This window comes from Manis javanica, chromosome 15 (genome assembly GCF_040802235.1).
Source record: "Manis javanica isolate MJ-LG chromosome 15, MJ_LKY, whole genome shotgun sequence".
NCBI lineage: Eukaryota > Metazoa > Chordata > Mammalia > Pholidota > Manidae > Manis > Manis javanica.
In genome coordinates this window covers 59,653,800-59,681,604 of record NC_133170.1, presented here as the reverse complement: position 1 = coordinate 59,681,604, position 27,805 = coordinate 59,653,800, and the positions used below count along the sequence as shown (strand labels likewise).

General features: G+C 44.4%; 1 protein-coding gene across 17 annotated transcripts in view; it reads right to left on the bottom strand.

Annotated features, from left to right (window-relative positions):
• Positions 1–27,587, bottom strand: part of DLEC1 (DLEC1 cilia and flagella associated protein) — a 68,078-nt gene extending 40,491 nt beyond the window's left edge. For 10 of the 17 annotated variants that reach the window (XR_012125733.1, XM_073223324.1, XM_073223317.1 and 7 more), the window contains exons 1-6: positions 26,965–27,587; positions 25,924–26,077; positions 5,169–5,279; positions 3,650–3,849; positions 3,239–3,459; positions 2,308–2,386 (exon numbers count right to left, since the gene is read on the bottom strand). Coding sequence is in view for 15 of the 17 variants with exons in the window: in XM_073223324.1 (XP_073079425.1) it covers positions 2,308–2,386; positions 3,239–3,459; positions 3,650–3,849; positions 5,169–5,279; positions 25,924–26,077; positions 26,965–27,348 (1,149 nt within the window). In the remaining 2 variants the exon portion in view is untranslated. The remainder of the gene's footprint in view (positions 1–2,307; positions 2,387–3,238; positions 3,460–3,649; positions 3,850–5,168; positions 5,280–25,923; positions 26,078–26,964) is intronic. The other 7 variants (XM_073223314.1, XM_073223316.1, XM_073223319.1 and 4 more) reach the window with 3 other exon arrangements.
• Between the last annotated feature and the right edge of the window lie 218 nt (positions 27,588–27,805).

Below are 27,805 nucleotides of genomic sequence, written 5' to 3'. Positions count from 1 at the left end.
GTGTGCACTATGGGTGGTTTGTCCAGCCAAATGTACTCAGTTTTACACAGTCATAATCACTAGGTTATACTTTATAATATTATTATATATATATTTCTCATATTTAAACATTTTCCGTGTTTAACAACATTCTACAGGAATAAATACCTTATTAATCCATTTGTGAGCTGTCATTCACTAACTTACCAAAACCCCTTGGGAAATCACACACACACACACACACACACACACACACGCACGCACGCATGCATGCACGCACACAAGCACACACGCATATAGTAACAAAGGGCACCTTTCATTTGTTCTTGATTTATCTCACCAGGGTAGGCAAGGTTGAGAGGTAGGTACCCATTCAAGAATTCATGTGATTCAGTCCACATATATTTACTGAGGACCTACTGTATGCCAAGCATTGCTAGAAAAACAGTAACACAAACCTGGAAATAATTCTTGCCCTTGTCAGGCTTACAGTCTAGTGGGAAAGATAAGTATAAAAGTGTGTCCCCAAATAGCAAACGGTACAAAAAGAGGGTGACATAGGGTCATTTAACCCAGTCAGGCAAAGTCAGGCTGATTTCCCAGAGAAGCGACAAGCAAGCAGGACAAAAGGGATGAGCAGCAGGCAACTAGCCCAGTGCGGGGAGAATGCCCCACGGCAGCCTCTCCACCTCACCTGTGGGCCACCACAGGGGCACCTGTGAGTCCTGCACATAAAGGTCTGTCACGTGGCAGCTCTCCTTCGGCCCCAACCCGCTCCTCAACTGAAATTACCTTAGCTTCCCTTCTCTGAGTCTTGGCCAGCTCTAACCATCCCTGAAATGTGGTGACCAGACACAGATGTACAGGAGAGAACGTCTAACTGTTAGGGTCAAGGAGCAAACAAGATGCTTGCTTTAGCATCTGGCATCCAGGGCTGACATATTTGTCTGCTTTTGCCACGGGTGGCTAAGAGTCCTGAAGAATCATGGATTTACAAGTGCCTTTACATGGTAAGGGGACGGTCGGCACCAGGCCTAGTTGCCTGTGCACCTTGTGAGCAGAGCTGGTGATCGCTGAGCCTGGTGTTGATCTGACCTAAATGGTGGGAGGTATCAGGAAGGGAGCTGGGAAGGGGGATGGGGCAGGTCTCCACACCCTGCTCTTGGAGGAGACACTGGGTATACTGTTAAGTAGAACAAGTAAGGTGCAGAGACCAGTAAAAGGAAGAGGGGGTCAAAGATACCTACGTATTTACTTATGACCCCAAAAGAAACAATGGAAGAACCCAAACTGGTTGAAAAATAGTTAACCTGTAGGGGTAAGGGATGTATAAACAAGAAGGCCAAGAAGAGAAGTTTGAGGGGCAGTTTTTCCTTAAATAGAAAATCACAGTTAATAAATGCAAGAGTAACAGAATTAGAAATCACTGTTTGGTAACCCCTATTTTTTTTTTTAAATGGAACTAGGCAACAATCATCTCAGGCTACTAAAGTCATTAAGTGAAAGGCTGCTAAGAATTCATAAGTGACTACCCAGGCTGGCTCAAAACACCCGAAGCCATTTGTCACCAATAACGGGAAAAGCAGAGAGCACATTTCTCCTGAGGGGATGCAGCAGAAATACAGGTCACCACCAAACTAGTATCCTTGTCAAAAAGAGAGACAGAGAGAAAAAAAAAAAAATTGAACACTAATCTAATCAGATGAAAATGTGAAGGATAAAGGAACCCATTTAATTTCAGCACAATAATGTAACTGACCAAATCCAGGATGTAAGAAATTGCAGTTTCTTCAACAAATAAATGATATTTTTAAAAAGCAGGGGATGGAGGAGTTCTTATCAACTAAAGGAGAAATAAGAGATCAATTTTAACCAAATGTAATGTATGAATTCTGATTCAAAGAAAGCAATTGTAAATTGCCTCTTTTTTTTTTTTAACAAATGGAGGAAAATCAGACAAGGATGGATACTGATATTAATGAATCATTGTTAATATTGCTGGGTGTGATAATGGTTATTTTTTTGAAACCCTGATCTGTTAGAGACCCTTCCTGACACATTAACTGAAGGCTACCAGGCTGCCTCGGCTTTCCCTTAGAACACTCCAGTGTGAGCATGTGCACACAGACGCATGCACAGAGCCGGGGGGGTGTAACGGATGGAACCAGATTTACAGCTAGGTGACTCCAGAAGCCAGGTGAAGGGCACTCAGGGCTTCATTACAGTCTTTCCCCTACTGTCGTGCATAGTTTTAAAATTCCACAATAAAGACTTTAAAAAATCAAGGAAGCTGACGCAGTGTGATCTGTAAAGAAACAAGATTTTTACCTCATAAACGGATCCAATTTCATAGTCTGTGAAAAGTACGACTGACGGCTTAGCTAGAAACACTGGAGTGTCAGCACAACTGAGGGGGCAAAAGAAAGGGAGAAAGGCCGTTAGCACCGTGCCCGTGATGAAATATTACGGAATGGCACATCCATGTAAAACAGACATCCAAGCCATCAAAGACGTGTACGATATGTCATCTGTTGAGTTTCAATGCTGCTGTGAAAGCAGGTTACCAAGTAATTTTATAGCATGTCCTGAATCTTTGTGATGATATATGTAGCTTATATTTGATTTTCAATATGCACAGGAAAAATTTCGGAAGCTTGAACACCAATATGTTAACTGGGTTGTTTAAACAGGTGCTGTTTTTCTTTGCAAATATTAGTCTTCTAATTTTTCTTAAGAAAAAGATATTATTTGCTTAATAAAAAAAGTTAACAGTTTTGAGTCCATTAAAACTATGAACCCATGAGGCAATTAATCCCCTGTGTAAAGACAGTTACTGAACTATAGTCAGGTGCACTCTCTTTAAGACAAAACCCCACAATTTATACTATTTGTAATTAATCAAATTTTAAACATTTCTACCTTTAAGTTCATATTCCAAGACACAGAGGTCCAAAGGAAGGAGCACATGGCTGTAGAGACTCCCCCTCCTTGGCCCAGACTGTTCAGACGTAAACAAACACCAACACTAGCCCCTATTCCTCAAGACCCTGGCAGGTGAGAAAAGCACAAACCCAGGCCTCTGGGATGTCCAAAGGCCATGTCTGCAGGTAGCCCTGAAGCCCCACTCTGTTTTAATACTGACACCCTCCCTCCACCCCCGAGTCTATGATCTTCCATAAGCCAGACCAGACCCAAGAACTTCTGGGTTTTACTCTGAAAGGTCAGATTTTCTAAGAACATGAGTCAGGGAAGAACACACCTCTGTCCCAGCTCTCCCCTCTGTACTTCTCCCATCAGTCCTGGCTTCTTTAGAGGGAAGAGAAGAGACCTGCCTCCGTGTGGAGTGTTAGGAGGGAAAAACCGGGGGTTTTTGAGGAAGTGGTTCTGACCCTCCATCCTGGCAAGCAGAAGTCGCTCCAGCTCTCTCTGTGGCACACGTAAGTGGTTCATCCAGCTTTTATTCTTTGGTGGACTTGCTTTCTTTGAAACATAAAAAATATATAGTCAATGCTAGGCAGAGGGATGCAGTGGACATCTTCGCCAGCTGCATGGCCCAGGCTCCCAGTGCTAACTCTCTTCTGGGCTTGCTGTGGCGCCTGGGACTCCCGACCCTACCACCACCCTGCCCCCACTGCCACACACGCCCCTGTGCACAGGCTTCATTACTGACCTTGACAGCTTCTCTGGCCTCGGGTTTGGCCTTAGAGGGTGACCCGCATGCCAGGCTGTCCATGGTGTGGTCTGACTCATCCTCAAGCTTAGTGAGCACCCTCCTGCAGGTAGCTTCCTGCTTCTTGGTCAGCTCCCGCCTCAGGATGGAGCGCTTCTCCGAACTGAATGTCGGTCTTGACAATCTAGGGACGGAGAGCCCTACGGCACCAAGGAAACAGAGTGAGTTCCACAGAGGAGGGGGATACATCTACGACGACTAAATAAAACCACCAAAGTCACAGCTTGATGCTTTCTCCTCAACTTCCACGTTTCCTGCACTAGATGTAATTGCTCTTAAGCACATAAATGACTCCTGAAACTTGTTCTATGTACTCAAGACTTAGCACTGGGTGTTAAAATATTTGTCCAGTTGTGGGACATGGTCAAAGAGCATGAGCAGGCATGTTCACATACACACACACATACACTAACCCCATGTGTGAACATGCTTCTTAAAAAAGGTCACACAAGGAACCATACCTGTGAGATTGTCCCCAAAAGGTTAAATGAGAATACCCATTGCTAGCAAGAATGCAATGAAACTGGTGCCAACACACATTTCTTAGCACAACGCCTTGTAAATCCTCAATGCATATTCACTCAATTCTTATTTATCTGCCTAAGACAGTGAGTTTCCAATAACTTTAAAATCCTAAGTGGCTTAGTCTCCTGTAACACTTGACTCTGCCACCTCTTTCTGGCCCACCTATTCCACACGGCTCAGGCCATCAGTGGGACTCCTTCCTCACCAGCACCCTCAATCCTGGATCCCAGTCGTCCTACCCCGAATGCCTTCTCAGCTCCAAAGCTCCAGCAATCATCAGAGCCCCACCAACTGGGGCTGCTGGTGAGCTTGTCTGTGAAGCCTGGCATGGCAAGGCCATCCTGACGTCTGGCCATGGGATCCACACAGCAATTTCTCCCCATCCACACAGTGAATCTCCCAAAAATCTACTTCCCTGCTTAAGCCCCCAGGGCAGCCTCCTGTCCACTCATTCTCAGATCACAGGAATGACTCAGTATCACACACACACACAGCCTTCTCTGCCTCCCCACCCAGCCTGCCCTCCATCCTCAAAGGAAAAGTTGCTCTTTTCCTAAATGGGGGATGGAAAGCCCCCATTTCTAACAGGTCCATGTTCTAACTTCATCAGGAACTTGCTTTCTTGCTCCTCTGTGTCTTCAGACCCTTCTTGTGGTTCATTCAATTACATTGCTAAACATTTTTGTACCTCTTGATGTCGAGAAGCTGTCAAGAGCATCATATTCCATGATGAGGAGCTGACTTTTGTCTTGGGGTATTAGGGAGCTAGTCAGGAAGTGGCATGCTCAAATTTGACCCTTCCAACAGTCATTATCAAAATTAAAGAAGGGGGAAAGCTATGAACAAGGAAATGGCTGCAATGGGGCCACTGCAGTCTTGCTTCTAAGGAACTTCCTGGGACGGGTCAGAGGCTCTGGGAGATCAGCGGCATTACCTTTAGGCGCAGAGCACAGCGGCACTGCATCACTGTAGAAATCGTCTGGGCAGATCAAATGGTGCTTCTGCAGCAGCTCACTGTCCACACACCATCTGAAGATGTTCTTCACTATACAGGTGGGAATGAGCACAAAGGTGTGTCAATCAAGATGACACCGAAGAAATTGCCCCCAAACTTCCTCATCCTCCAAGCCTAGACCATCTAACAAAATTCCTTCTCAGAACCCTGTGGTAATTTTGAGATTTAAGAAACTAATCAGCAGGCATTTACCAGCCACCAATAAAGCGCTAGCCATTGCTGTGCTATTATTTGAGCAAAAATACTGTGACAAAAGGAGAGTCTCTAACAAAATATGATGAAGAGAAGGATGGAAGACTGAACGACAGCTACCATTCCACCCTTCCCCGAACCCACACCCTTTGCCACGTGACTCTGCAGATCTCTGCTGCTGGTGACAACATCCTTGACTTTGGCCATGAAAAATGCTTGCGCAGCTGAGCATTCCCTCCTGTGCCCTGCCGTCATCATGAGAAGAGTCCCCCCTTCTTTGTCTTGGCCCCCAACATAAGTCCCTGTACAGCAGACCTGAGCCCAGCCTGCAGCAAGGAGCCAGGCTCAGCTGGACCCACAGAGTGAAGCTGGTGTAGCCAGCCAAGCCCTGACCAACCCATGGGCAGGAGAGAAATCTCACTGGATTGGAAGCTGATCAATGCCTGTGGTTGATGAGCCAAGAATCAGTAGTAAAGACATGTTATTCAGAGGTATCCAGAAGAATTAAAGGCAGAAATGGCCACCTTCGGCAGGTGGACTGAGGTTGGGAGAAGTGAGGTGGAGAATTTTTTTCAATAGACTATTTTTTTAGAGCCATTTTAGGTGCGCAGCAAAACTGAATGGAACAGAGAGTTCCCAGGTGCCCTCTGCACCAACACACGCACAGCTGCCCCTACTATCACCATCGCCCACTAGACGGTGCATCTGTTACAACTGATGATCCTATAGGGACCCACCATCACCCCAAGTCCACAGTTTGCATTAGGGTTCACTCTTGGTGGTGCACATTTTGTGGGTTTGGAAAAATTTATAATGACACATATGGGTGGAGACTTCCTGTATTTCATTAGAAGCTTTTCTAAATTATTTTATTTTTCAAAACCATGTATAATAATATTTTGATAAAAATGAAGGAACAAACAGGGTGAATAGAAGACTAGGAAGTTTTCAATGTTTGTTGCTTGTCCATTAACCAAACGTGTCTTTCCATGGCCTTTCCCTTTGGAGGTGCCCAAAGCCGAGGGCACAGGGGAGATAAGGAAAGAATGCGTGTGCTCCCATCGGGCATGTTAATTCAGGAATTCTGAGGTTTGGCCTAGTTACTGAAACAGTTAGGGTTAGATGAGGACAGAAACCTATGTATATCACATATAAAGGGTCAGAAGGCAGGGAATTAGGGAGTGGAAGAGGGGTTGGGGAAGCTGTCACTAACAGCTTTAGCCAGCAGCACTGAGATGGGGGTTCTCAAGAAGTTAAGGGAAGCTGCTGTGAAACTGAGTCATCGCCTGCTACCACTCCTCGAGGACAGTGGCCTCTTCTTCCAAAGTTCACCAAGGGCTTCACATCAGTGCCCCACCTGGGACCACTGGAGAAAGGTATGTTGTGGGAGATGCATCCCTGGCCTCTCCTTGGCAGTAGAGAGGCGTCAGCACAGAGTGGCTGCAATGCCAGGCTGACACAATCCAGCCCAGCTCCCAAGGGCTTTGGTGATGGCCTATTTGAAATATTAAAAGACAAGCTAAAATTTCCATACAAATGGCAAAGGGCATGTGGCAAGGAGATATATCCCCTCTTTCCTGATACCATTCTCTCAGCAGTCCTCCCCACAGGTGTGGGTGAATGGGTATTATGTCTGAAGAAGCAGGGGGAAATTTGTTTATTAGATCTTTGGAAAGCCCCTCTTCAAGTCAGGCCTGGTCTATGGATCAGGTAAGCCGGAAACCTGGCAATGGCCTTCTGGCCATCCTCCTCCACCTGGGAAGGGTGGGCTTCCTACACTGACTCTCTGCTCCTGAGCATGGCTCTGCAAGGGGTTGGCCATCCCCATCCCCAAAAGATAATGTGGGCAATTTATCAGCAAACTTCTCAGGGAAGGGAATGAAAGCACAAGATGTTCTTCAGAATTCTGCTCTTTCTCCCTCTGTCTGGAAAATTCACATGTTTTCCACTTTATGACATTTGTATTAGCAAGCAGAGAAAGGCTGCTTCTGTGCCTCAAATAAAAGAAGTTTCAGGGGAATGTCCTCACCATCAGTCATCTAAATTACGTAAGAGAGGCTCTTATGTCACCTTACTCCACCCTGAGAAGCAGGAACCACAGGGGTGCCCATGGACTGGGTGAAGGTCTCTACTTCTGCTACTTTTTTTTTTTTTGGTATCATTACTCTACAATTACATTACTTCTGCTACTTTTGAAATAAAAAAGAAACATTACCAGCAAAAGACTGAAAAAGCAGAGCAGATAATGTCTGATCATAACTTAATACTACCTTAGGTAAAATATAAAATGAAGGTTATTGGAAAGCTCTCCTGACAATATTTGTTTCCCAGGTCCCAGTATTTTATGTCACTCTGTTGAAAGAAAGCCAAACAGGTATTTAATGTCCCCTGGCCTTGCCAAGGGAATCCCACTGAAGGTAGGGCAGCATTTGACTCCTAGAGCTCAGGAGATGCCAAGGGACCAACAACACCTCCTGAGAGTCTGCCACCAATAATCTGCCTAAATCCACAGTTGCAGGAGGGGCCCTGGCAGATACACAACTCTGCTGTGGTGGAGGGGAGACAGGGAGGGACGTGAAACCTGCACTGATGTTCCCTAATGGGTCCTGAGCCTCAGCAGTGGGAGGCCTGACCAAAGACTGAGCCTCGTGCTCAGAGCCACCTCCTAAGGGATGTCACCACACCCAGGTGACACTGTGTCTGGCCAACAGTCCTCCCTCCTCCTGACACAAGAAAGAGATGAGCTCTGACAGCAGACACATTAACTTCAAATCTGGGTCCCAGCCCTTCCAAGTTGTGAGAATTGAGGGAAGTTATTTGATCCTCTGAGTTTAGTGGGATAACCTATGCAAAGCATCTTACACAGCATCTGGTCCCTAACAGGACCTCTTATGTGTAATACCTTTCTAAGCCACTATATCTTCCATGCCCCCCTTCCCCTAGGTCACAGATATGTCAGGTCTCCCAACCCTAAAAACACTGCCTTTCTGCCTAATGTACTGGGAAATTTTGCTTTTCAGGGCTATAGGGTGATAGTCCAAAGTCTTGAGGGGGAATAAAAGAACCCGGGCTTCTTGGAGAAATGGCTGATTCCAAGCTTAGGGTAATAAACACACAAGATGAGCTGGAAGATTTCACCATTACAGAAAGTAAGGAACTTATCAAAGCAACTGACGTGTCAAAGGAGTTAGGAGTCAACATGAAAAGGCTCCAAGTGGCCAAGTGTAAGAAAATCTGACCATCAATAGGATAATAAAGATAACTGTATTCATGAAATCCACGAGTTCATAATGATACTGAAAACCAAACAAACCGTGCTGGTCACCTTCAGAAGATGTTAGCGGAACCAACCCATTATCTTAAAATTGGCAAATAAGGGGAAAGAATCTTGCCCAACATTAGGGTAATCAAAGTAGTTGCTGAGAAGTTTCTCTTTACAGAAGTACTCTAGTACCATTAGCATTTCATTATGATATACAACCTCTAGTGAAACAACAGATCCAGGCAAAGGCTGCCAACATCATGAAAAGAGAGACATCAGCCACCAGGTACCTTCTGAAGCAGACATACAGCACCACCTATGAAGTTGTCTTGCCCCTTTCCCCACCAAAATCAAAGTTAGACCTCATAAAGTTTCTAAAACAGAGTCTGGTCATGAGGAACATTAGAGCTATCCTTGGATGACAGGACTGTCAAGAACTGTCAGGAGGGAGGATTCTGGGAAGATGAGGCACAGGAAGCCCCAGAAATCTGTGTCTATCTGGACAATTGCACTGGCACAATCAGTCTAACATAAGTATCCTGGAACTCTGGAGTCCACTGAAGGCTTGGGTGGTAAACTGCACAGTAGTATTCATCATCCCCAGTTTCATGGCAGGCACCTGTGCTTATGTTCCTGGTGCAACCTGCGATTTGTGGGAGGCTGGGTGAGCAAAAAGGACCCTGTCCTCCAAAATTAAAGGATCTGTGCTCTGACTGAATATTACTGCTTCTGATCACAGAGGTGTAGACCAAGAGAAAGAGGCCAGCAGCAACTGTTGTTGCACCTCCCCATTGTTGCAAGCCCCTTCCCCTCCAACTGAAGTGATTGCTAGCACATTTTGCCCCCATTCATCTTTCTCTTTTCCTCTCTTGGGAACAAGATGTTAAAAAACAACTGTATATATGGGGAAAATTAGAATATGACCACGTATATCCAGGCAAAAGCTCAGAGAAGACCTAATGAGACCTTAAGTTTGCGCCTTAGGTTGAGCTTCAGGAAAGACAGCCTGAAACAATTTAAAAGAACAAAAGCAATAACAAAAAACAATAAATCCTGGGGAAGGGAGAGAATCTGATTTCTAGAGTTACCACATTATTATATTCAAGTAGTCAGATTTTTAAGAAAAAAAATCACAAGACATATAAAGAAACAGGAAAGCATGGCCCAAAGGAGAAAGCATAAATCAACAGAAACTGTCCCTGAAGAAGACCTGATAACAGAACTACCAAAGACATTAAAACAATTGTTTTAAAGATGCTCACAGAACTAAAGAAAGATGTGGAGAAAGCCAAGAAAATAATGTATAAACAAAATGTGAATATCAATAAAGAGGGTGAAAACCTAAAAAAAGGAAAAGAAATGTTGGAACTGAAAAGTACAAAAAGTAAAATGAAATATTCACTATGACAAGAATTCAAATTCGTATTTGAGCAGGCAGAAAACAGAATCAATGAACTTGATGATAAGACAGTATAAAGGAGTCTGAGGAACAAGAAGAAAAAAGACTGCAGAAAGTGAACAGAGTATGGGATTTGTAGGACATCATTAAGCCAACCAAGATACAAATGTGGGAGTTCCAGAAGAACAAGAGAAGAGAAAAGGGGTGGAGAGAATACTGAGGAAATAAAGACTGAAAATTCCCAAATTTAATGAAATACATGAATATAAACAATGAAGAAGCTCAACAAAATGTAAGTAAGATGAACTCAAAAAGAGACTCATGCCAAGACACATTACAGTAAAAATTTTGAAAGACAAAGAATCTTAAAAGCAGTGAGAAGCAACTCATCACATACAAGGGACCCTCAGTAAGTGATCAGCAGATTTCTCATCAGAAATTTTAGAAGTCATAAAGTAGTGGGAAAATATATTCAGACTACTATAAGGAAAAAAACTGTCAACAAAGAATCCTATTCAGCCGAACTGTCCTCCAGAAGTGAGGGAGAAATTAAGATATTGTCAGATAAACAAAAGCTGAGGGTATCTATTGCCACTATACCTATCCTTTAAGAAATGCTCATGGGAATCCTGCAAGGTGAAATGAAAGGACTCTAGACAGTAACTTGAAGCCATATGGAGAAATAAAGATCTCAATGAAGGTAAATATATGGGAAATCATAAAAGTCTTCTGCATGATTTAAGAGACTAATACATTTAAAGAAAAAATTGTTAGTCTAAAAGCTAGTATTATAGTAGCTTCAGTTTATAACTCTAAGTCTTGTTTTCTACAGAATTTAGAGACTAATGCATTTTAAAGAATTATTAACTTATGTTTCTGGGCACACAATGTATAAAGATGTAATTCTGTGACATCAGCAACTGAAAGGGGTGAGGAAAGAGCTGTAAAGAAACAGTTTTTGTATGTTATTGAAGTTAAACTGATGTTATAATTTAAGCTGTTAAATATAATCCCTATGGTAACCACAAAGTACAGAATATATACAAAAGGAAATAAGGAATTTAAATATTTCACTGCAAAAATTGACTAAACTCAAAAGAAAATGGTAAAGCAGGAAATGTGAGAGACAAAAGAGCTGCCAGGTATATAGAAAACAAATAGCACAATAACAGAAGTTCTTCCATATCAGTAATTATTTTAAATGTAAATGGATTAAACACTCCAATCAAAAGACAGGGATTGGCACAATGGATAAAAAGACATGCTCCAAATACATGCTGTATATAAGGTACAAACTTCAGATCCAAAGACACAAATAGATTGAAATTGAAAGGTTGAAAAATGATAGTCTATGCAAATAATAAGCAAAAGAGAGCAGGGGTGACTATACTAACATCAGACAAAATAGACTTTAAATCAAAATGATTACAAGATACAAGGAAGAACACTATTAATAAAAGGTACAATACAGCAAGAAGATGTAACAATTATGAACAGTTACACTTTTAATCATAGATCATCAAAATAATGAAAGAAAAATTGACAGGAGAAAAATAGTTCCACAATAACAGCTGGAGACTTCAAAACCCCACTTACCATAACGGATAGAACAACCAGACAGTAGATAAGTAAGGAAACAAAGGACTTAAACAATACAATAGACCAACTAAATCTAACAGATGTATACAGCATGCACCCTAATAGCAGCAGCATACACATCTTACTCAAGTGCATATGGGACATTTCCCAGACCATATAATTTCAATAAGTTGAAGAGGACAAATACCATACAAAGTGTTTCTCTGATCACAATAGGATGAAGTTAGAAATCAATAATAGCAGAAAAACTGGAAAATCACTAAATTGTACAAATTCAACTATATACTTTTAAACAACCAATGGATCAAAGAAGAAACCACAAGGGAAAATGGAAAATACTTAGACACAAATGCAAATGAAAACAATATACAGTGAAAGCAAGGATAGGGGAAAATTTATAGCTATAAACACATTGAAAACAAGAGAGATCTCAAATTAACAACTTAACTTTAGAACTTAAGGAAGTAAAAAAAAAAAAAACTAAACCCAAAGCTAGCAAAAGGAAGGAAAGAATAAAGAATAAAGCATAGATAAAGCAGAGAACAGAATAACAACAGAGAAAATCAATGAAACTAAAAGTTAGTTCTTAAAAAAGATCAACAAAATTAACAAAATTTTGGCTAGATGGAGTAAGAAAAAGAAGACACAATTGATTGAAAGTGGGGACATTGCTACCAATTCTACAGAAATAAAAAGGATTATAAGAGAGTACCAGGAACAATGCTACACCACGAAATGGGATAATGAAAAGGAAAAGGAAAAATTCACAGAAACACAAAACCTGCAAAGATAAAATCACAAAGAAACAGAAAATCTGAATTGACCTATAACCAGTAAGGAGATTGAATCAGTAATCAAAAAATCTCCCAACCAAGAAATACCCTAGACCTGATGGCTTCACTGCTGAATTCTACTAAAACTTAAAGAACTAATACCAATTCCTCCTAATTTTTTCTAAAAAATTAAGGAGGAGAGAACACTTCCTAACTCATTCTACAAGGCCAGCATTACCCCGATATCAAGGCATTACAAAAAAAGGAAAACTACAGACCAATATCCCTTATTAACACTGATGCAAAAATCCTCAACAAAATACTAATAAATTGAATGAAATAGGCTATACACATATTAAATGGGTTATACACCATGACTAAATGAGATCTATTACTGGAATGCAAGGATGGTTCAAAATGAAATAAATGATGGATATAATGAACCACATTAACAAACCGAAGGAAAAAAAATCACATGACTATCTCGATGCAGAAAAAATATTTGACAAAATTCAACACCATTTGTGATAAAAACAACTAAAAACTAGGAATAGAAGGAAATAACCTCAACATAATAAAAGTCATATGTGAAAAAATAACAGTGAATATCATATTCAATGATGAGATACTGAAAGCTTTTCCTCTAAGATCAGGAATGAGGCAAGGGTTCCTGCTTTCACCACTTCAATTCAATATAATCCTGGAAGTTCTAATCAAAGCAATCAGGCAAAAAATAATAATAAAAGTCTCACAAATTATAAAGAAAGCAGTAGAATTATCTCTGTTTGTAGATGATATATTATATATAGAAAGCCCTAAAGATCCCACAAGAAAACAGAACAAGTAAATTCAGCAAAGTAGCAGGAAACAAAATCAATGCACAAAATCAGCTGCATTTCTATACACTAATAATAAACAATCTGAAAAGAAAATTATGAAAACAATTCCATTTAAAATAGCACTGAAAGGAATAAAATGCTTAAAAGTTAACTGAGAAGGTGAAAGAGTTGTACAATGAGAAGTATAAAACATTACTGCAAGAAATTAAAAGAGAGATAAATAAAACACATTCCATGTTAGTGAATTGGAAGATTTAATATTGTTAAAATACCAATACTACCCAAAGTGATACATAGATTCAATGCCATCCCTATTAAAATTCCAATAACATTTTTTGCAGAAATAGAAAAACCCATCCTAAAATTCATATGGAATCTCAAGGAATCCTCAAAGCCAAAATAATCTTGAAAAAGAGCAAACAAAGTTGGAGCACTTACATTCCCTAATTTAAAAACTCACTGCAAAGCTATAGTAATCAAAACAATATGGTACCAGCATAAAGACAGACATGGAGACCAATGGAATAGAACAGAAAGTGCAGAAAGAAGTTGTCACATATATGATCAAATGATTTTTGACAAAGATGGCAAGGCCATTCAATAGGGAAAGGACAGTCTGTTCAACAAATGATGCTGGGAAAACTGGTTATCCCAGGCAAAACAAATGAAGTTGGATCCTTATCTAGCACCATAAAAATATTAACTCAAAATTAATCAAAGATCCTAAATGTAAGACCTGAGACAATAAAACTCTTAGAAGAAAACATATGGCAAAATCTTCATGACATTGGATTTGGCAATGATCTCTTGGATATGACACCCAAGGCAAGGCAACAAAAGAAAAAATAAATGAATGGAGTTTCATGAAAATTAAAAAGCCATGTACATGAAAAGAAAATACCAACAGAGTAAAAAGGAAGCCCAGAATATAGGAGAAAATATTTGCAAATCATATGTGTGATAAGGGACTAATGTCCAGAATGTATACAGAATTTCCATAAACAACAGAAAAATTGATTAAAAAATGGGCTTGACACTAAACTATGTTTTCTACCTTTATCTTGCATCTACCTACCACTTCAGCATTTTATTAAAAATAAAAATAATAATAATAATAGGAGAAATGTGGGATCAACATATAAATCAAGTACAAAAATCAAATGAATATTCATATTTGACCTGATGGTTTATAGGTCATATTGCATGATCAAAACCGAAAGTTTCTGTGATGACTGCCCTTGTACTGTTCACCATGTAAGAATGTATTCACTCTGTAAGAATTCGTTCACCATGTAAGAACTTGTTCGTTATGCTTCAGAAGATTGGAGACTGACGAGAATTAGGCTTGAGATGGATTAATGATTGTACATTGAGCATTGACCCCCCTATACTGAATTTTATTGTTGTTAACAACCATTTGATCAATAAATATGAGAGATGCCCTCTCAAAAAAAAAAAAAAAAAAAAAAAAAAAAAATGGGCTTGAATAGACTTTCCCCAAAGAAGATATGCATGTTCAGATACAAGATGATAGTGTAGAAAGGGTCTGAATTCACCTCATCCCATGTGCACACCAAATCCATGTCTACATACAGAGCAATTTTTTCTAAGAACTAAGGACTGAGTGAACACCTTCTGCACAATGAGGAACAGAAAGACCATATTTAAAAAACAGTAGGAAAAATGGAGACAAAGGAAGGATAAGAACCATGTGATTATCTCAACATATACAGAAAAAGCATTTGACAAAATTCAACATCCATTCATGATAAATATCCAAACATGATAAATAGAATGGGTAAAGAGGTAACATACCTCAACATAATAAAGGTGACATAGTACAAACCCAGAGCTAACATCATATTCAATGGTGAAAACCTGAAAGCTTTCCCTTTAAGATCAGGAACAAGACAAGGATGCCCACTCTCACCATTCTTATTCAACAAAGTATTAGAAGTCCCAGCCACAGCAATCAGACATGAAAAAGAAATAAAAAGCATCTAAATTGGCAAGGAAGAAGTAAAATTGTCACTATTTGCAGATGACATGATACTATATACAGAAAACCCTAATTAAGCTACCAAAAAACTGCTAGAATAAATGAATTCAGTAAAGTCACAGGATACAAAATTAATATACAGAAATCTGCTATGTTTCTATATACAAATAAGGAACTAGCAGAGAAAGAAATTAAGAAAACAATCCCATTTACAATAGCATCAAAAGGAATAAAATAATTAGGAATAAATCTAACAAAGGAGGTGAATGAACTGTACTCTGAAAACTATAAACCACTGATGGAAGAAACTGAAGAGGACACAAATAAATGGAAAGATTCATTTGCTTATGGGCTGGAAGAATTAATATATTTAAAATGGCCATAGTGCCCAAAGAAATCTACAGATTCAAAGCAATCCCTATCAAAGTAACAATGGTATTTTTCACAGAAATAGAGCAGATAATCCTGAAATTTAGATGGAACCACAAAAGACTCCAAATAACCAAAGCAATCTTGAGAAAGAAGAGCAAAGCTGGGTATATTGTGCTCCCTGACCTCAAACTATACTTAAAAACGACAATGATTAAAACTGTATGGTACTGGCGTAAGAACAGACCCATAGACCAATAGAACAGAATAGAGAGCCAGAAATAAACCCATGCATATATGCTCAATTAATAAATGCCAAAGGAGCCATGAATATACAATGGGGAAAAGACAATAAATGGTGTTGGAAAAACTGGACAGCTACATGCAAATGAATGAAACTGGATTATTGTCTAGCACCATATACAAAAACCAACTCAAAATGGATTAAAGATCTAAATATTAGACCTGAAACCATAAAACTCCTAGAAGAAAACATAGGCAGTAAACTGAACATTAGCATCAGTAATTTTTTTCTGGATATTCGCTCCTGGCAAGGGGGAAAAAAAGCAAAAATAAATAAGTGGGACTATATCAAACTAAATAGTTTCTGCACAGCAAAGGACACAACCAACAAAACCTAAGTGTTCATTGATAGATGAATGGTAAAAAAAAAAAAAAAGCTGTGGTAAATATATATAACAGAATATTACTCAGCCATAAAAAAAATGAAATCTTTCTGTTTGCAATAACATGGATGGACCTAGCAGGCAATATGCTAAGTGAAATAAGTAGACAGAGAAAGACAAATATCATATGATTTCACTTACTGTTGATTCTAAAAAACACAACAAAGCAAACAAAACGGAAATAGACTCATAAACACAGAGAACAGAGGGAGGAGCCAAGATGGCAGCATGAGTAGGGCAGCAGAAATCTCCTCCCAAAACCATATATATTTTTGAAAATACAACAAATACAACTATGCCTAACAAAGAGACTAGAGAATACAGGACAACAGCCAGGCTACATCTACACCTGCGAGAACCCAGCACCTCGCAAAGGGGGTAAGATCCAAGCCACAGCCCAGTGGGACCCGAGCACCCCCCAACCCCAGCTCATTGGCAGGAGGAGAGGAGTCAGAGCGGGGAGGGAGAGGGAGCCCAGGACTGCTAAATACCCAGCCCTAGCCATCCGCACTGAAGGGCCCCCACCAGTAAGATGGCAAACTTCCGGCTTCTCCTGGGGGGGTGTCCTCGGTTCCCACCGGCGCCACCTGAAGCCCAATCACCTCTTGCCCCCCTCCCAATCCCAGCACCTAGCCAACAGCCACCAGTCTCGTAGAAGTAACACCACAATCACCCCATGCCCCTTCCTATATAACCCAGCACCTTTCCCTAATAAAGCGGAATTTTCCGGTAAATTGCTGCTGTGTGTTGCTCCTTTCCTTTCATTGGTGCCGAAACCCAGGAGACAGGACACCCCAACTGGGCCCCGTCTTTCCCCCGACACCAGCAGCAGCTTGCCCTCGTCCTCTTTTTCCGGCGCTGGCTCATCACACTCACCACTCCTCTCTGGCCTTTAGGTAAGTTTTCCCCCGGAGTGGGCCACTCTTCTCCGAGCTATTGCAGTGCCATTGACCATGATTGTCCAGCAAGGCTCTGACGCTCAGGGATGAGGAGGGAACTCTCCCCGCCTCCGGCCTTCACAGTTGCAGCAGACCCTCAGGCCCCCCTCCAACAGCCATAAATTGCCACCTCCAGCCTTAATGGCTGCAGCAGACCCTCAGGCCCCCCTCCAACAGCCATAAATTGCCGCCTCCAGCCTTCACGGCTGCTGAAGACCCTCAGGCCCCCCCCTCCAACAGCCATAAACCCCGCCTCAGGCCTTCACAGCTGCGACAGGCCCTCAGGCCCCTCCTCCAACAGCCATAAACGAGGTGACTCCTTTGTGGATGAAAACACTCCCTTTTCCCCCTTCGTCCTTCCGTTCTGTCTGCCGAAATCCGTTCCGTCCACCGAAAATTCCTAGCGCTAGGTACCTCATGACTCTGGCACTCTGCCTTCTTAGAGAAGTCTGGGTGACGACCCACACTTCCTAAGAAATTCCGACTTGTATACGAGTTTCCGCAGACCACCAAGGATCATCGGGGACGCCCTTTGTCTCCTTGCCGTCTGCCTCCGGTCCGAGGATTTCCGTTTGTCTTCCCCTGTTTGTCTCCTTCTCTGTCCTTTAACCATGGGAGCCTCCTCATCCCTCCGTGAAAGTTCACCTCTTGAATGCCTGCTTAAGCATCTGGCTACCCTCTCCCTGACACCTGATATAAAACCAAAACTTCTCCATAAATACTGCTCCCAAGATTGGCCGACATACCCCCTAGACAATAACAACCAATGGCCCTCAGGGGGAACTCTTGATCCTAACATCACTGGCCGATCTCTTTAACTACTGCCAGCGCCTGAAAAAATGGAAGGAGATTCCCTATATCGAAGCTTTCCGCCTCCTCCCCCACCCCCAAGTTCTCCTAGCCTGCAAGCCGCCGCCCCCGCAGAAGCCTCCCGTTCACTCCCTTCCCCTTCTTCTCCTACAACAGCCTTTCTCCCTTCCTCCCCCACCATCTCCTCCCCCATCTCACCTCCTCCACCTTCCTCCCCTGCAGATTAAGCCTGAACCTTTCAGCCCCCCTTTAACTAAGTCCCGGGGGCCTCCTCCATCTTTGCCCTCATCACCTGTTTCTCCCTGTTAGAGACCGCCTTTGTCTTCTCACATATTTGTAAGCAGAATAAGAAAGCACCTTCCCCGAACGCAGCATGAGAAAGCACAAGCTTGAGAACAACTGGTGCAGTCCTTAGAAGTTATCTGTCCACAAAAACATATCTTGTCCTCGAAGATGAGCCAAGACTCCTCACTCTGAAAATAGGGAGACCTTGAAGATGTGTAGAAACACCACCCCTGCTTCTAGCTATGCCCTTCCCCTACTCGCCGATGTAGCAAGAATGGAAAACAAAGGACATTCTGTTTATGCATTCCATAAGTAACTAACAGGAGCCCTGCTGTAGCTCAGTTGGCACAGCATGGGACTCTTAACCTCAGAGTTGTGAGTTTAAGCCCAACTGGAGTGGCAGAGGTAAGCAGCTGGGCTGCTGGCTGGCGACGTGTAGGAGCGTCAGCCCTCCCAGTTCTTTCTTTCTTTATTTATTTTCTTCGCCCCCCTTGCACACTTCAGGACCTGCTCGACTAGGCGTGGCTGGACTGCATCACTCCCCAACAGACTGAGCCAGAACCCTTCAGTCCCCCTCAGACTCGGTCCCGAAGGCCTCCCAAAATTATCGCCCCCCCCTCTGGGACATAGCTTAGACAGACTCACTCAAGCCCTATTACAGTATACCAGCCTAGACCCAGAAACGCCTGACAGAAGACATGTCCTTATGACATACTTCCTAGCTCAAAGCTACCCCGACATTAAAGCTAAACTCAAAAAGTTAGAACAGGGCCCCGCTACCCCACAGACTGAGATCCTAACAGTGGCCTTTAAAGTCTTCCATAACCGGGAGGAAGAGAGAGAATGCCGTAAACAAAAGGCTGATCAGGCCAATTTCCAAATGTTAGCCCAGCTGATAAAACCACAACCTGGGCGCCCTTCTACAAACAAGCGCCCCCCAGGAGCTTGTTTCAAGTGCGGACAAGAACGACATTCGTCAAGGGTGTGCCCCTCCCCCAGATCTCCTACCACCCCATGCCCCAGATGCCACAAAAAGGGCCACTGGGGGTCTGATTGCCCAGCCACCTGAAGGGGAGGCTGGACTAACAACTCCCATCCTAAGCCCGCCGTAGTGGGGCTGGCAGAAGACTGATGGGGCCCGGGGGCTTCTCGCCCGACCATTTCCATCACCAAACAGGAGCCCAGTGTTACTTTAATAGTAGACGGTCGCCCCATCTCCTTCCTCCTAGATACAAGAGCCACCTTCTCAGTCTTGCGAGAATACCAAGGCCCTACCATGCCTGCCATTACTCCTGTAGTCGGGGTAGGAGGTAAACAGATTTTCCCATTAAAACCCCCCCTTTTTATGCACAATCCAAGACAATCCCATACCTTTCTCCCACTCCTTCCTAGTTATGCCCCAATGTCCCATCCCTTTACTAGGACGGGACATCCTTTCCCTCCTCCACGTTTCCATAACTATATCCACTCCCACAGCCCCCAGTACTCCCTTTCTGATGGCCCTCATAGCCAACGATCCCCTCTACCCAATGAAAGTTCCAGTTCCGCCCTCATACACCCTGTAAATCCCAAAGTTTGGGACATTACAAGCCCCTCCGTAGCTCTATGTCCTCCTGCCTCTATCAAATTATGTGACCCCTCTCAGTGTATCTGTCAGGCCCAATATCCCCTAACCACTTCAGCCCTCATAGGCCTCCAACCCATCATTCAAGATCTCTTGAACAAAAATTACCTCAGACCCACTCACTCCCCGTTTAATACCCCCATATTAGCTGTTAAAAAAACCAACAGATCTTCCCGCCTCGTCCAAGCCCTTCGCCTCATCAACATGGCCGTTGTCCCTATCCATCCCTTAGTTCCAAATCCATACACCCTTTTATTGCAGATCCCTGCCTCAGCATCCCACTTCTCAGTCCTAGATCTAAAGGACGCATTTTTCTATCCCTTTAGACCCCTCCTCCCAAGATTTTTTCATCTTCACCTGGACGGACCCATACACAAGACATTCTGAACAACTCACTTGGACAGTTTTGCCACAAGGCTTCCGAGATAGTCCCCATATTTTTAGACAGGTCCTAGCTCAGGACCTCAAACAGTTTAATCATGATCATTCCGAGTCCACCTTATTACAATACGTGGACGATCTTCTACTCTGCAGTCCCTCATGAGAACAGTCTCATCTTGACACTGCCTCTCTACTTAAACTTTTAGCTTCCAGAGGTTACCAAGTATCCCCCGTCAAAGCTCAAATCTCTTCCCCTTCTGTCACTTACCTCAGATTCCTCCTATCTCAACAAAGAAAGTCCATTACCTTAGACAGAAAACAGCTCCTCTCTGACCTGCCCATTCCCAAAACCAAGATAGAAGTCCTTTCCTTTCTAAGCCTGGCTGAGTATTTTAGAGCGTGGATCGCTAACCTCTCCCTGTTAGCAAGACCCCTATACGACCTCAGCAAGGGCCCCCCTGAAGAACCATTATCCTCCTTACCCCGACACTCCTTCATTAAGCTCCCTCGAGCCCTTGTGGAAGCCCCAGCTCTCCATCTCCCTGATTTGTCGAAACCCTTCTCATTATACATTCATGAGAGGTCCAGTCAAGCTCTAGGAGACCTAGGCCAATATTATGGCCTATCCTTTGCCCCAGTAGCTTATCTTTCCAAGCAATTAGACCCCACAGTTTGGGGATGGGCCCCCTGCCTACGAGCATTAGCCGCTAGACAGCTCTTGCAGAAAGAAGCTCATAAACTGACATTCAGGGTGCCCCTTACCATTCTGTCCCCACATCACCTAAACGATCTCTTAACCTACAAAAGTTTACAGACTCTCCCTCCCTCCAGACTTCTGACCTTACTGTCCTCTTTCCTCCAAAATCCCGTTCACCCCCTTTGCCATCCATACCTGAATCATGACTTTTTCCTCCTTTACTGCTCTCTCGCTTTTTTTCCTCATTCCTATTGTCTTCCCCGCCACCCCAGCTTCCTTTGTATGGCGATTCAAAGTCAGACAGACTTACACACAGCATCAAACAAAAGTTACTGCCCTCATTGCCACATCAGACTGTCCTCTGAAAAGCTGCTCTGAGCCTTTATACCTCCACTTTCCTCCCTCCACCGAAGTGTTCACTAGCAGCTACCCTTATTCTCCCTACCTCTGCTTCCTCTATGACCAAAAACAAGCCTATTGCAGGCGATAGCCAGACACCTACAGGAGATGTCCCTACTGGTCTTGCGCCATTCACTACATGAGTAACTCCCGGTACCCACAGTATTACTACTCCAACCGTTTCATGAAATATCCCAACGGCTCATTCTCCTTATCAATCCCAGATCCCTGGGACTCTCGATGGGCTGCTGGAGTCACAGCCTCAGTTTATTTACTATGGGGGGTCCTTGACCCCCCACAGTACCCTTCATATCTCTCGAGAGTATGTTCCCTCTCGCTCCCAGATCTCTCAAGTTGCATCAGATATCAGACATTCTGAAAAAGTCATTATCCAAACTCTTGACGGCGCCTCTTCATCTTCTTATTCCTCCTACTCTTGGTTACAGCTCATTCAGGACACCACCATCTTTCTCAACCACACCCTCAACACCGCCAATTGTTTCTTGTGCGCATCACTACAGCGCCCACTGCTGGCCGCCGTGCCCCTTATTATTTCCAACTACTCCTTCCATGCAGAAAGAGAACCCCTCTGCCCCCTGGCAGACATACCCCTATGAGAACCAGAATACGCAGATAATCCCACCATCCACCACTGTGTAGGCCCAACTCCACCCCCCTCCAGCGCACTTCACTGCCTCTCTATCTACACCCCTACCTCCGGCTCTAAGACTTTTACACAACCGGGACACTTCTTTTGGTGTAATGGCAGTCTTTTCAATTCACTGCCTCCCAACTCCAATACACCCTGCATTCTCGTCACCCTAATCCCACAGCTTACACTTTACAGCATGGCGGAATTTCTTGAGCTCCAACCTCCCTTGCCCTCACGCACAAAAAGGGCTGCTTTCCTTCCCATCATGGTCGGTATCTCTTTGACCACCTCAGCCATTGAGGCAGGGTTTTCAGGAGAGGCCTTGAGTCACTCTCTATGGACAATTAAAGATCTCAACGCCAAACTTGAGGGAGCCCTGACATCCACTGCCGATTCCCTAGCCTCTCTCCAAAGACAGGTCACTTCGCTAGCTACAGTCACCCTTCAAAACCAGCGGGCCTTAGATCTGCTTACAGCCGAGAAGGGCGGCACCTGCATCTTCCTTCAAGAGGAGTGCTGCTATTACATCAACGAATCCAGCATTGTGGAAACTGACATTACCAAACTCACCGACCTTGCCTCCAGCCTCCACTCTGCTTCCAAGTCCAACCCATTCTCTTCAATACTAACAAACCCCCTCCTTACGTAGCTCTGGCCCATTGCAGGCCCCATAATAATTCTTCTCACCTGTCTCTTCTTACCCTGTATAATAAAGTTCATCAAATCCCAAGTCGGAAAAATCTCTAATCAGACTTTCAACCAGCTTTTACTCAGGAACTACCAGCTTCTGGCCACAGAAGATCCCTCACCCTCACGTGACCTCCTCACCACATGCTGAGATGGACCCCTCTCTCCGCTGGAAATTGTTCCTGGAAACAATGGCTGCAGACACCTGGCTCCTGACACCCATATCCTCTTGGCATCATTGGAATCAACAGGTCCTCGACCTATGGTTACAGGGAACCTTCATTGATTTCCAACCTGAAGAAGTCCACACCTACTCATCCTTACTGTGGAGAGTCCTATCAACCCTTTCCTCCCGGTCCTCAAGCCCTCACTCCCTTCTCCGCTCCAGTTCAGCAGGAAGCAGTCAGAGAGAAAGCAAAGTCCACAACCCCATCGAGGAGAAAGGGGGGAATGAAGGGACCCCACCAGGGGGATGGCGAACTTACGGCTTCTCTTGGGGGTCCTCGGTTCCCGCCGGCGCCACCTGAAGCCCAATCACCTCTCACCCCCCTCCCAATCCCAGTACCTAGCCAATAGCCACCAGTCTTGTAGAAGTAACACCACAATCACCCCATGCCCCTTCCTATATAACCCAGCACCTTTCCCTAATAAAGCGGAATTCTCTGGTAAATTGCTGCTGTGTGTCGCTCCTTTCCTTTCACGCACCAGAGCGCAGACACACAGGTGCTAGGGTAACAGGACACTAAAATCTGCGAGTGGGTCTCTGCAGCCAGCGCCCCTGGGACAAAGAAAAGCGAGTGCTTTTGAAAGTCTTAAAGGGACAGGGACCCCACAGCTGGACGGAGGCGTCCTGGGACACTTAGTCCAGCAGCTGGGAATCCCGGGAAACTGCGGGCGCCCCAACCCCCTGGGGGCAGCAGAGCAGCTCGGAGGCCCCTCTCGGCGATAAACAGCCTCCTGCCTGTTCCCCCTCTGGTGCGGCCCGCCATAGCGGCAGAGCAGCCTGGAAGCAGCCGCGTCCACAGCGGCCACCCAGAGTCCCCTCCCAAGCACAGCCACCTGGGCCAGAACCACAAGCCACCGCAGGCACGCAGCTGCCCAGCACAGACAGAAAAGGCCCCGAGGCAACGCACAGTTCTCCAAGGAGAGCACACCCAGCGCGCCTGCCACTCCCTGTAGGGCTCTGGGTTGCCCCGACAGCTGCCCCACCCGCGGCGGCTCAGGAAATTAACCGGAGCCTGCTTCCAGTGTGCAGAGAAGGGCAGGGTGGCCAGCAAGCAGATGGGACTTTGTTCTCCCAGCTGACACACATGCTACCTGCCTACAACTACCTCTATTGCCATGAAAAGGCAGAAGAATTTGGTCCAGTCCAGAACTACCCAGAGAACAACCAAGAGAGGGACTGGGTAGACAGATATAACCAATCTTCCTGAAAAAGAATTCAAAATAAAGGTCATAACCATGCTGATGGACCTGCAGAGAAATATGCAAGAGCTAATGGATCAAGTTGGGAGGGCGAATACAGAAATAAAACAATCTCTGGAAGGACTTAAGAGCAGACTGGATGAGATGCAAGAGGCCGTTAATAGAATAAGCACAGAGAACAGCCTGGTGGTTGCCACTGGGGAGGATGTGAAGGGAGGTGGGTGAAATAGGTGAAGGAGATAAAGAGGTACACACTTCCAATTATAAAATAGTCACGGGGATGAAAGTACATAATAGGGAATATAGTCAATAATATTGCAATATCTTGTTGGCAGATGGTAACTATACTTACTGTGGTGAGCAGTTAGTAATGTATTTAATTGTCGAATCATGTTGTATACCTGAAACCAATATATTGTGTATCAACTATATTTCAAATAAAAACATAAGGCTAAAAGAAAGGAGATACACAAATGGCCTTAAGCACATGAAAAGATGCTAATCAACATCACTAATTTTTAGCAGGGAAATACACATCAAAACTACAATAAGATACCAATTCACACTCATTAGAATAGCTACTATCAAAAACGGCAGAAAATAACAAGTGTTGGTAAGGATGTAGAGAAATGGGAACCCTTGTGCACTATAGCTACTATGGAAAACAGTATGACAATTCCTCAAAAAAATTGAAAATGAAACTACCATATGATCCAGCAATTCCACTTCTGGGTATACACCCCAGATAATTAAAAGCAGGGTCTTAAAGAGATATTTGTACATCCATGTTCATAGCATTGTTGACAATAGACAAAATGTGGGAGCAACCATAGAGTCCAGCAATAGATGAATAAATAAGCTTAATGTGCTATATACACATTATGGAATATTATCCAGCCTTAAAAAGGAAGGAAAGTCTGCAATACGCTATAACATGGATGCACCCTGAGGACATGCTGAGTGAAATAAGCCAGTCAAAAAAGATAAATCCTGCATAATTCCACTTATATGAGGCACTTAGAATAGAATCATAGAGACAGAAAGGAGAATGGTGGGTATCAGGGGCTGGGGGAGGGAGAATGGGGAATTAGTGTCTAATGGGCACAGAGTTTCAATTCAGCAAGATGAAAAGTCATGAAAATGAATGGTGGTAATAATTGTGTAACACTATGAATTATTTAATACCACTGAACTATGGTTAAGATGATAAATTTTGTTAGGTGTATTTTACCATAATAAAAAAAACTGCAAAAAAACATCAAGAACATGAAAGATAGGAAAAGATCAGGAATTGTTCCAAAAAAAGAGTCTGAGAAAGAGATATGACAATTACATGCAACATGATTTCCTATATAGGATCATGGACCAGAGAGAAGAAGCCACCCTGGGACAGCTGGTGGAATCTGCATGGGGTCTGTGAAGTGCTGGGTGATGCTCTACCATTGTTGACTTGGCTTGGAGGGTTGCATGCTGGTTATATGTCCCTATTTTGGAAACAAGCACTCTGGAGAGTTTTGTGGAAAGGAAACATCGAATCTGCAACTTGCTCTCCAAATGTTCAGACGAAGAGGACTACAAAGTGGGCAATGGAACAAATACGTAATGTATTAGCAGCTGTAGAATCAGGGCGAAGGCATGTGGGAGTTCTTTATACACACCTGGCGGCAACGTGATGAAAGCCTCAAGGAACTGCACCTTGGTCTGTTGTTGCACGGACCTCTCTTTCTCTGCAAGGGCCCGTGCACGGGCCTGAATGATGTGTCTTTCCAACATTTCAGCCTCATCCAGCCGCTGCTTATAGAGCTTCCGAATCTGACAGGTGGATGATTAAAGGCACAAAATATGGTGAATTATGTAGCTTTGCTCAACCTCACCCCAGCATCCAGGCTTCCCGTGAAACATGAGACAGTTACAGGACTATAGACACCATCTGGTCCAACCTAACAGATGTGAAAAGAAACCCAAGAGGGAAATGGCTTAAAGGTTTCAGAGTAAAGTAACAGAGTCGAGCCTGAAACCCTGTCTCTGACTCCTGGTTTCATGGGAAAGAGAGTTGCCATCCTAACTCTGAAATATCAAACACAAGTTAGCACAGCACCTGCGGTAGACAGAGGTTTGCGCTACCTAGATTCCCCTGCAATGGAGGGCTTGCTACTTGGCTGCAGGGAGCATAGAGAGTAGGTAGCCTCTAGCTGTGAGCTCCTTCAACAGTTTGAAAGCGCTCACTTGAGACCCCCTTTAAGCGCGTTATGAGAGCGTGGTCAGCAATCAGAGTCAGCGGACGATCCCAGCTAGCTTCTTCCCTGCTTGCACTGGGAAAAGGCAGAGCTGCTGTTCCGAGACTGGGCATGCTTCCTACAGTTTGGGCATGAACGCCCGGTTAACACTGTGGTTTGTGATATGAAGGCAGAATCCCCAAAGGCGGGTGGCTTTTAGCTTTACCACTTCCAGGGAACGGCAGCTATTCAGCTAAGTGCCCTGCCCTCTTACTACAGATGCAATGCATAACGTGTACGTGTATGTGAAGAAATGGGGCGGTGCCGCAGGTATATGCCGGATGGGTGCACTTAACGTCCTTCTCTGGAGGGTCGACTGCCTGGAGTACCGACCTGACAGCTCCCCCAGAGGCAGCCCCTGCACCCGGTACCGGCTCTAGGCTGAGTCCCGGAGCCCGCCCTGGAGCCCGCGAGCCGCCTCACCTGCTGCAACTCGTCCACGAATTGCTCGTGGCGCGCATTCTTGCTCCCGCGGGCTTTGATTAGATTCGAGCTCACGTCCTCGCCGATCACGTCGGCCGAGTACAGGTTGCGGAAGACACCTGTGAGCAAGTGCGAGATGTCCTGGGAGCGCAGCGAAGTGGGACGCAGGCGCAGCAGATGCGGCTCGCGCAAAGGCGCCAGGCGGCGCGGCCGGTCCGAGACACCGCAGTGGAAGGCCTCGGAGTGGGCCATGGAGGACAGCCGGGCGGACTGGCTGGGGCTGCGGATCCCGGCCAGTCGCGACGTGAGCGTCCACGTAGCCCCCGAGAAAGCGTAGGACCCAGACTCCGCAGACTGCGGGTCTCCTAACTGTCCAGTCTCCATGACAACGATGACGCCATCGCCTCTTGCCTCACTTCCGCTTCCTGTCCCGCCCCTTCCGCTTCTCAGCCCCGGAGGCAGCGCCCGCGTAGGCGTCTCCCTGAGTGCTGTCTTTCCCAGCGTCGCTTGTTCTTAGTGTGAGACGTTCTCGTCCGATCAATCTCTAATCTGTAAAGCAGTCATTAGTTCGCTCGTTCAGTGTTTATTTACAAAGATTCTGTTTCAGGTCTGCGCTGTTGGCTGGGAAGCAAGAGGAAGTAAGATGTGTCTGTCGTCGAGGAGCCCGGTGTCCTGGGCGAGTGTATACGGGTGTGCGTGAGGGTGTGTGCGGGTGTGTGAGAGAGAGACCGGGCGCAGAGCAGCAGGTACAGTAGAACAGCGGCCGAGGCGGAGAGGCGAGCTGGTTGTCTCGGGACTGCAGGGACGGGACCATCCTGCAGCGTGAGCGCCAACAGTGGCT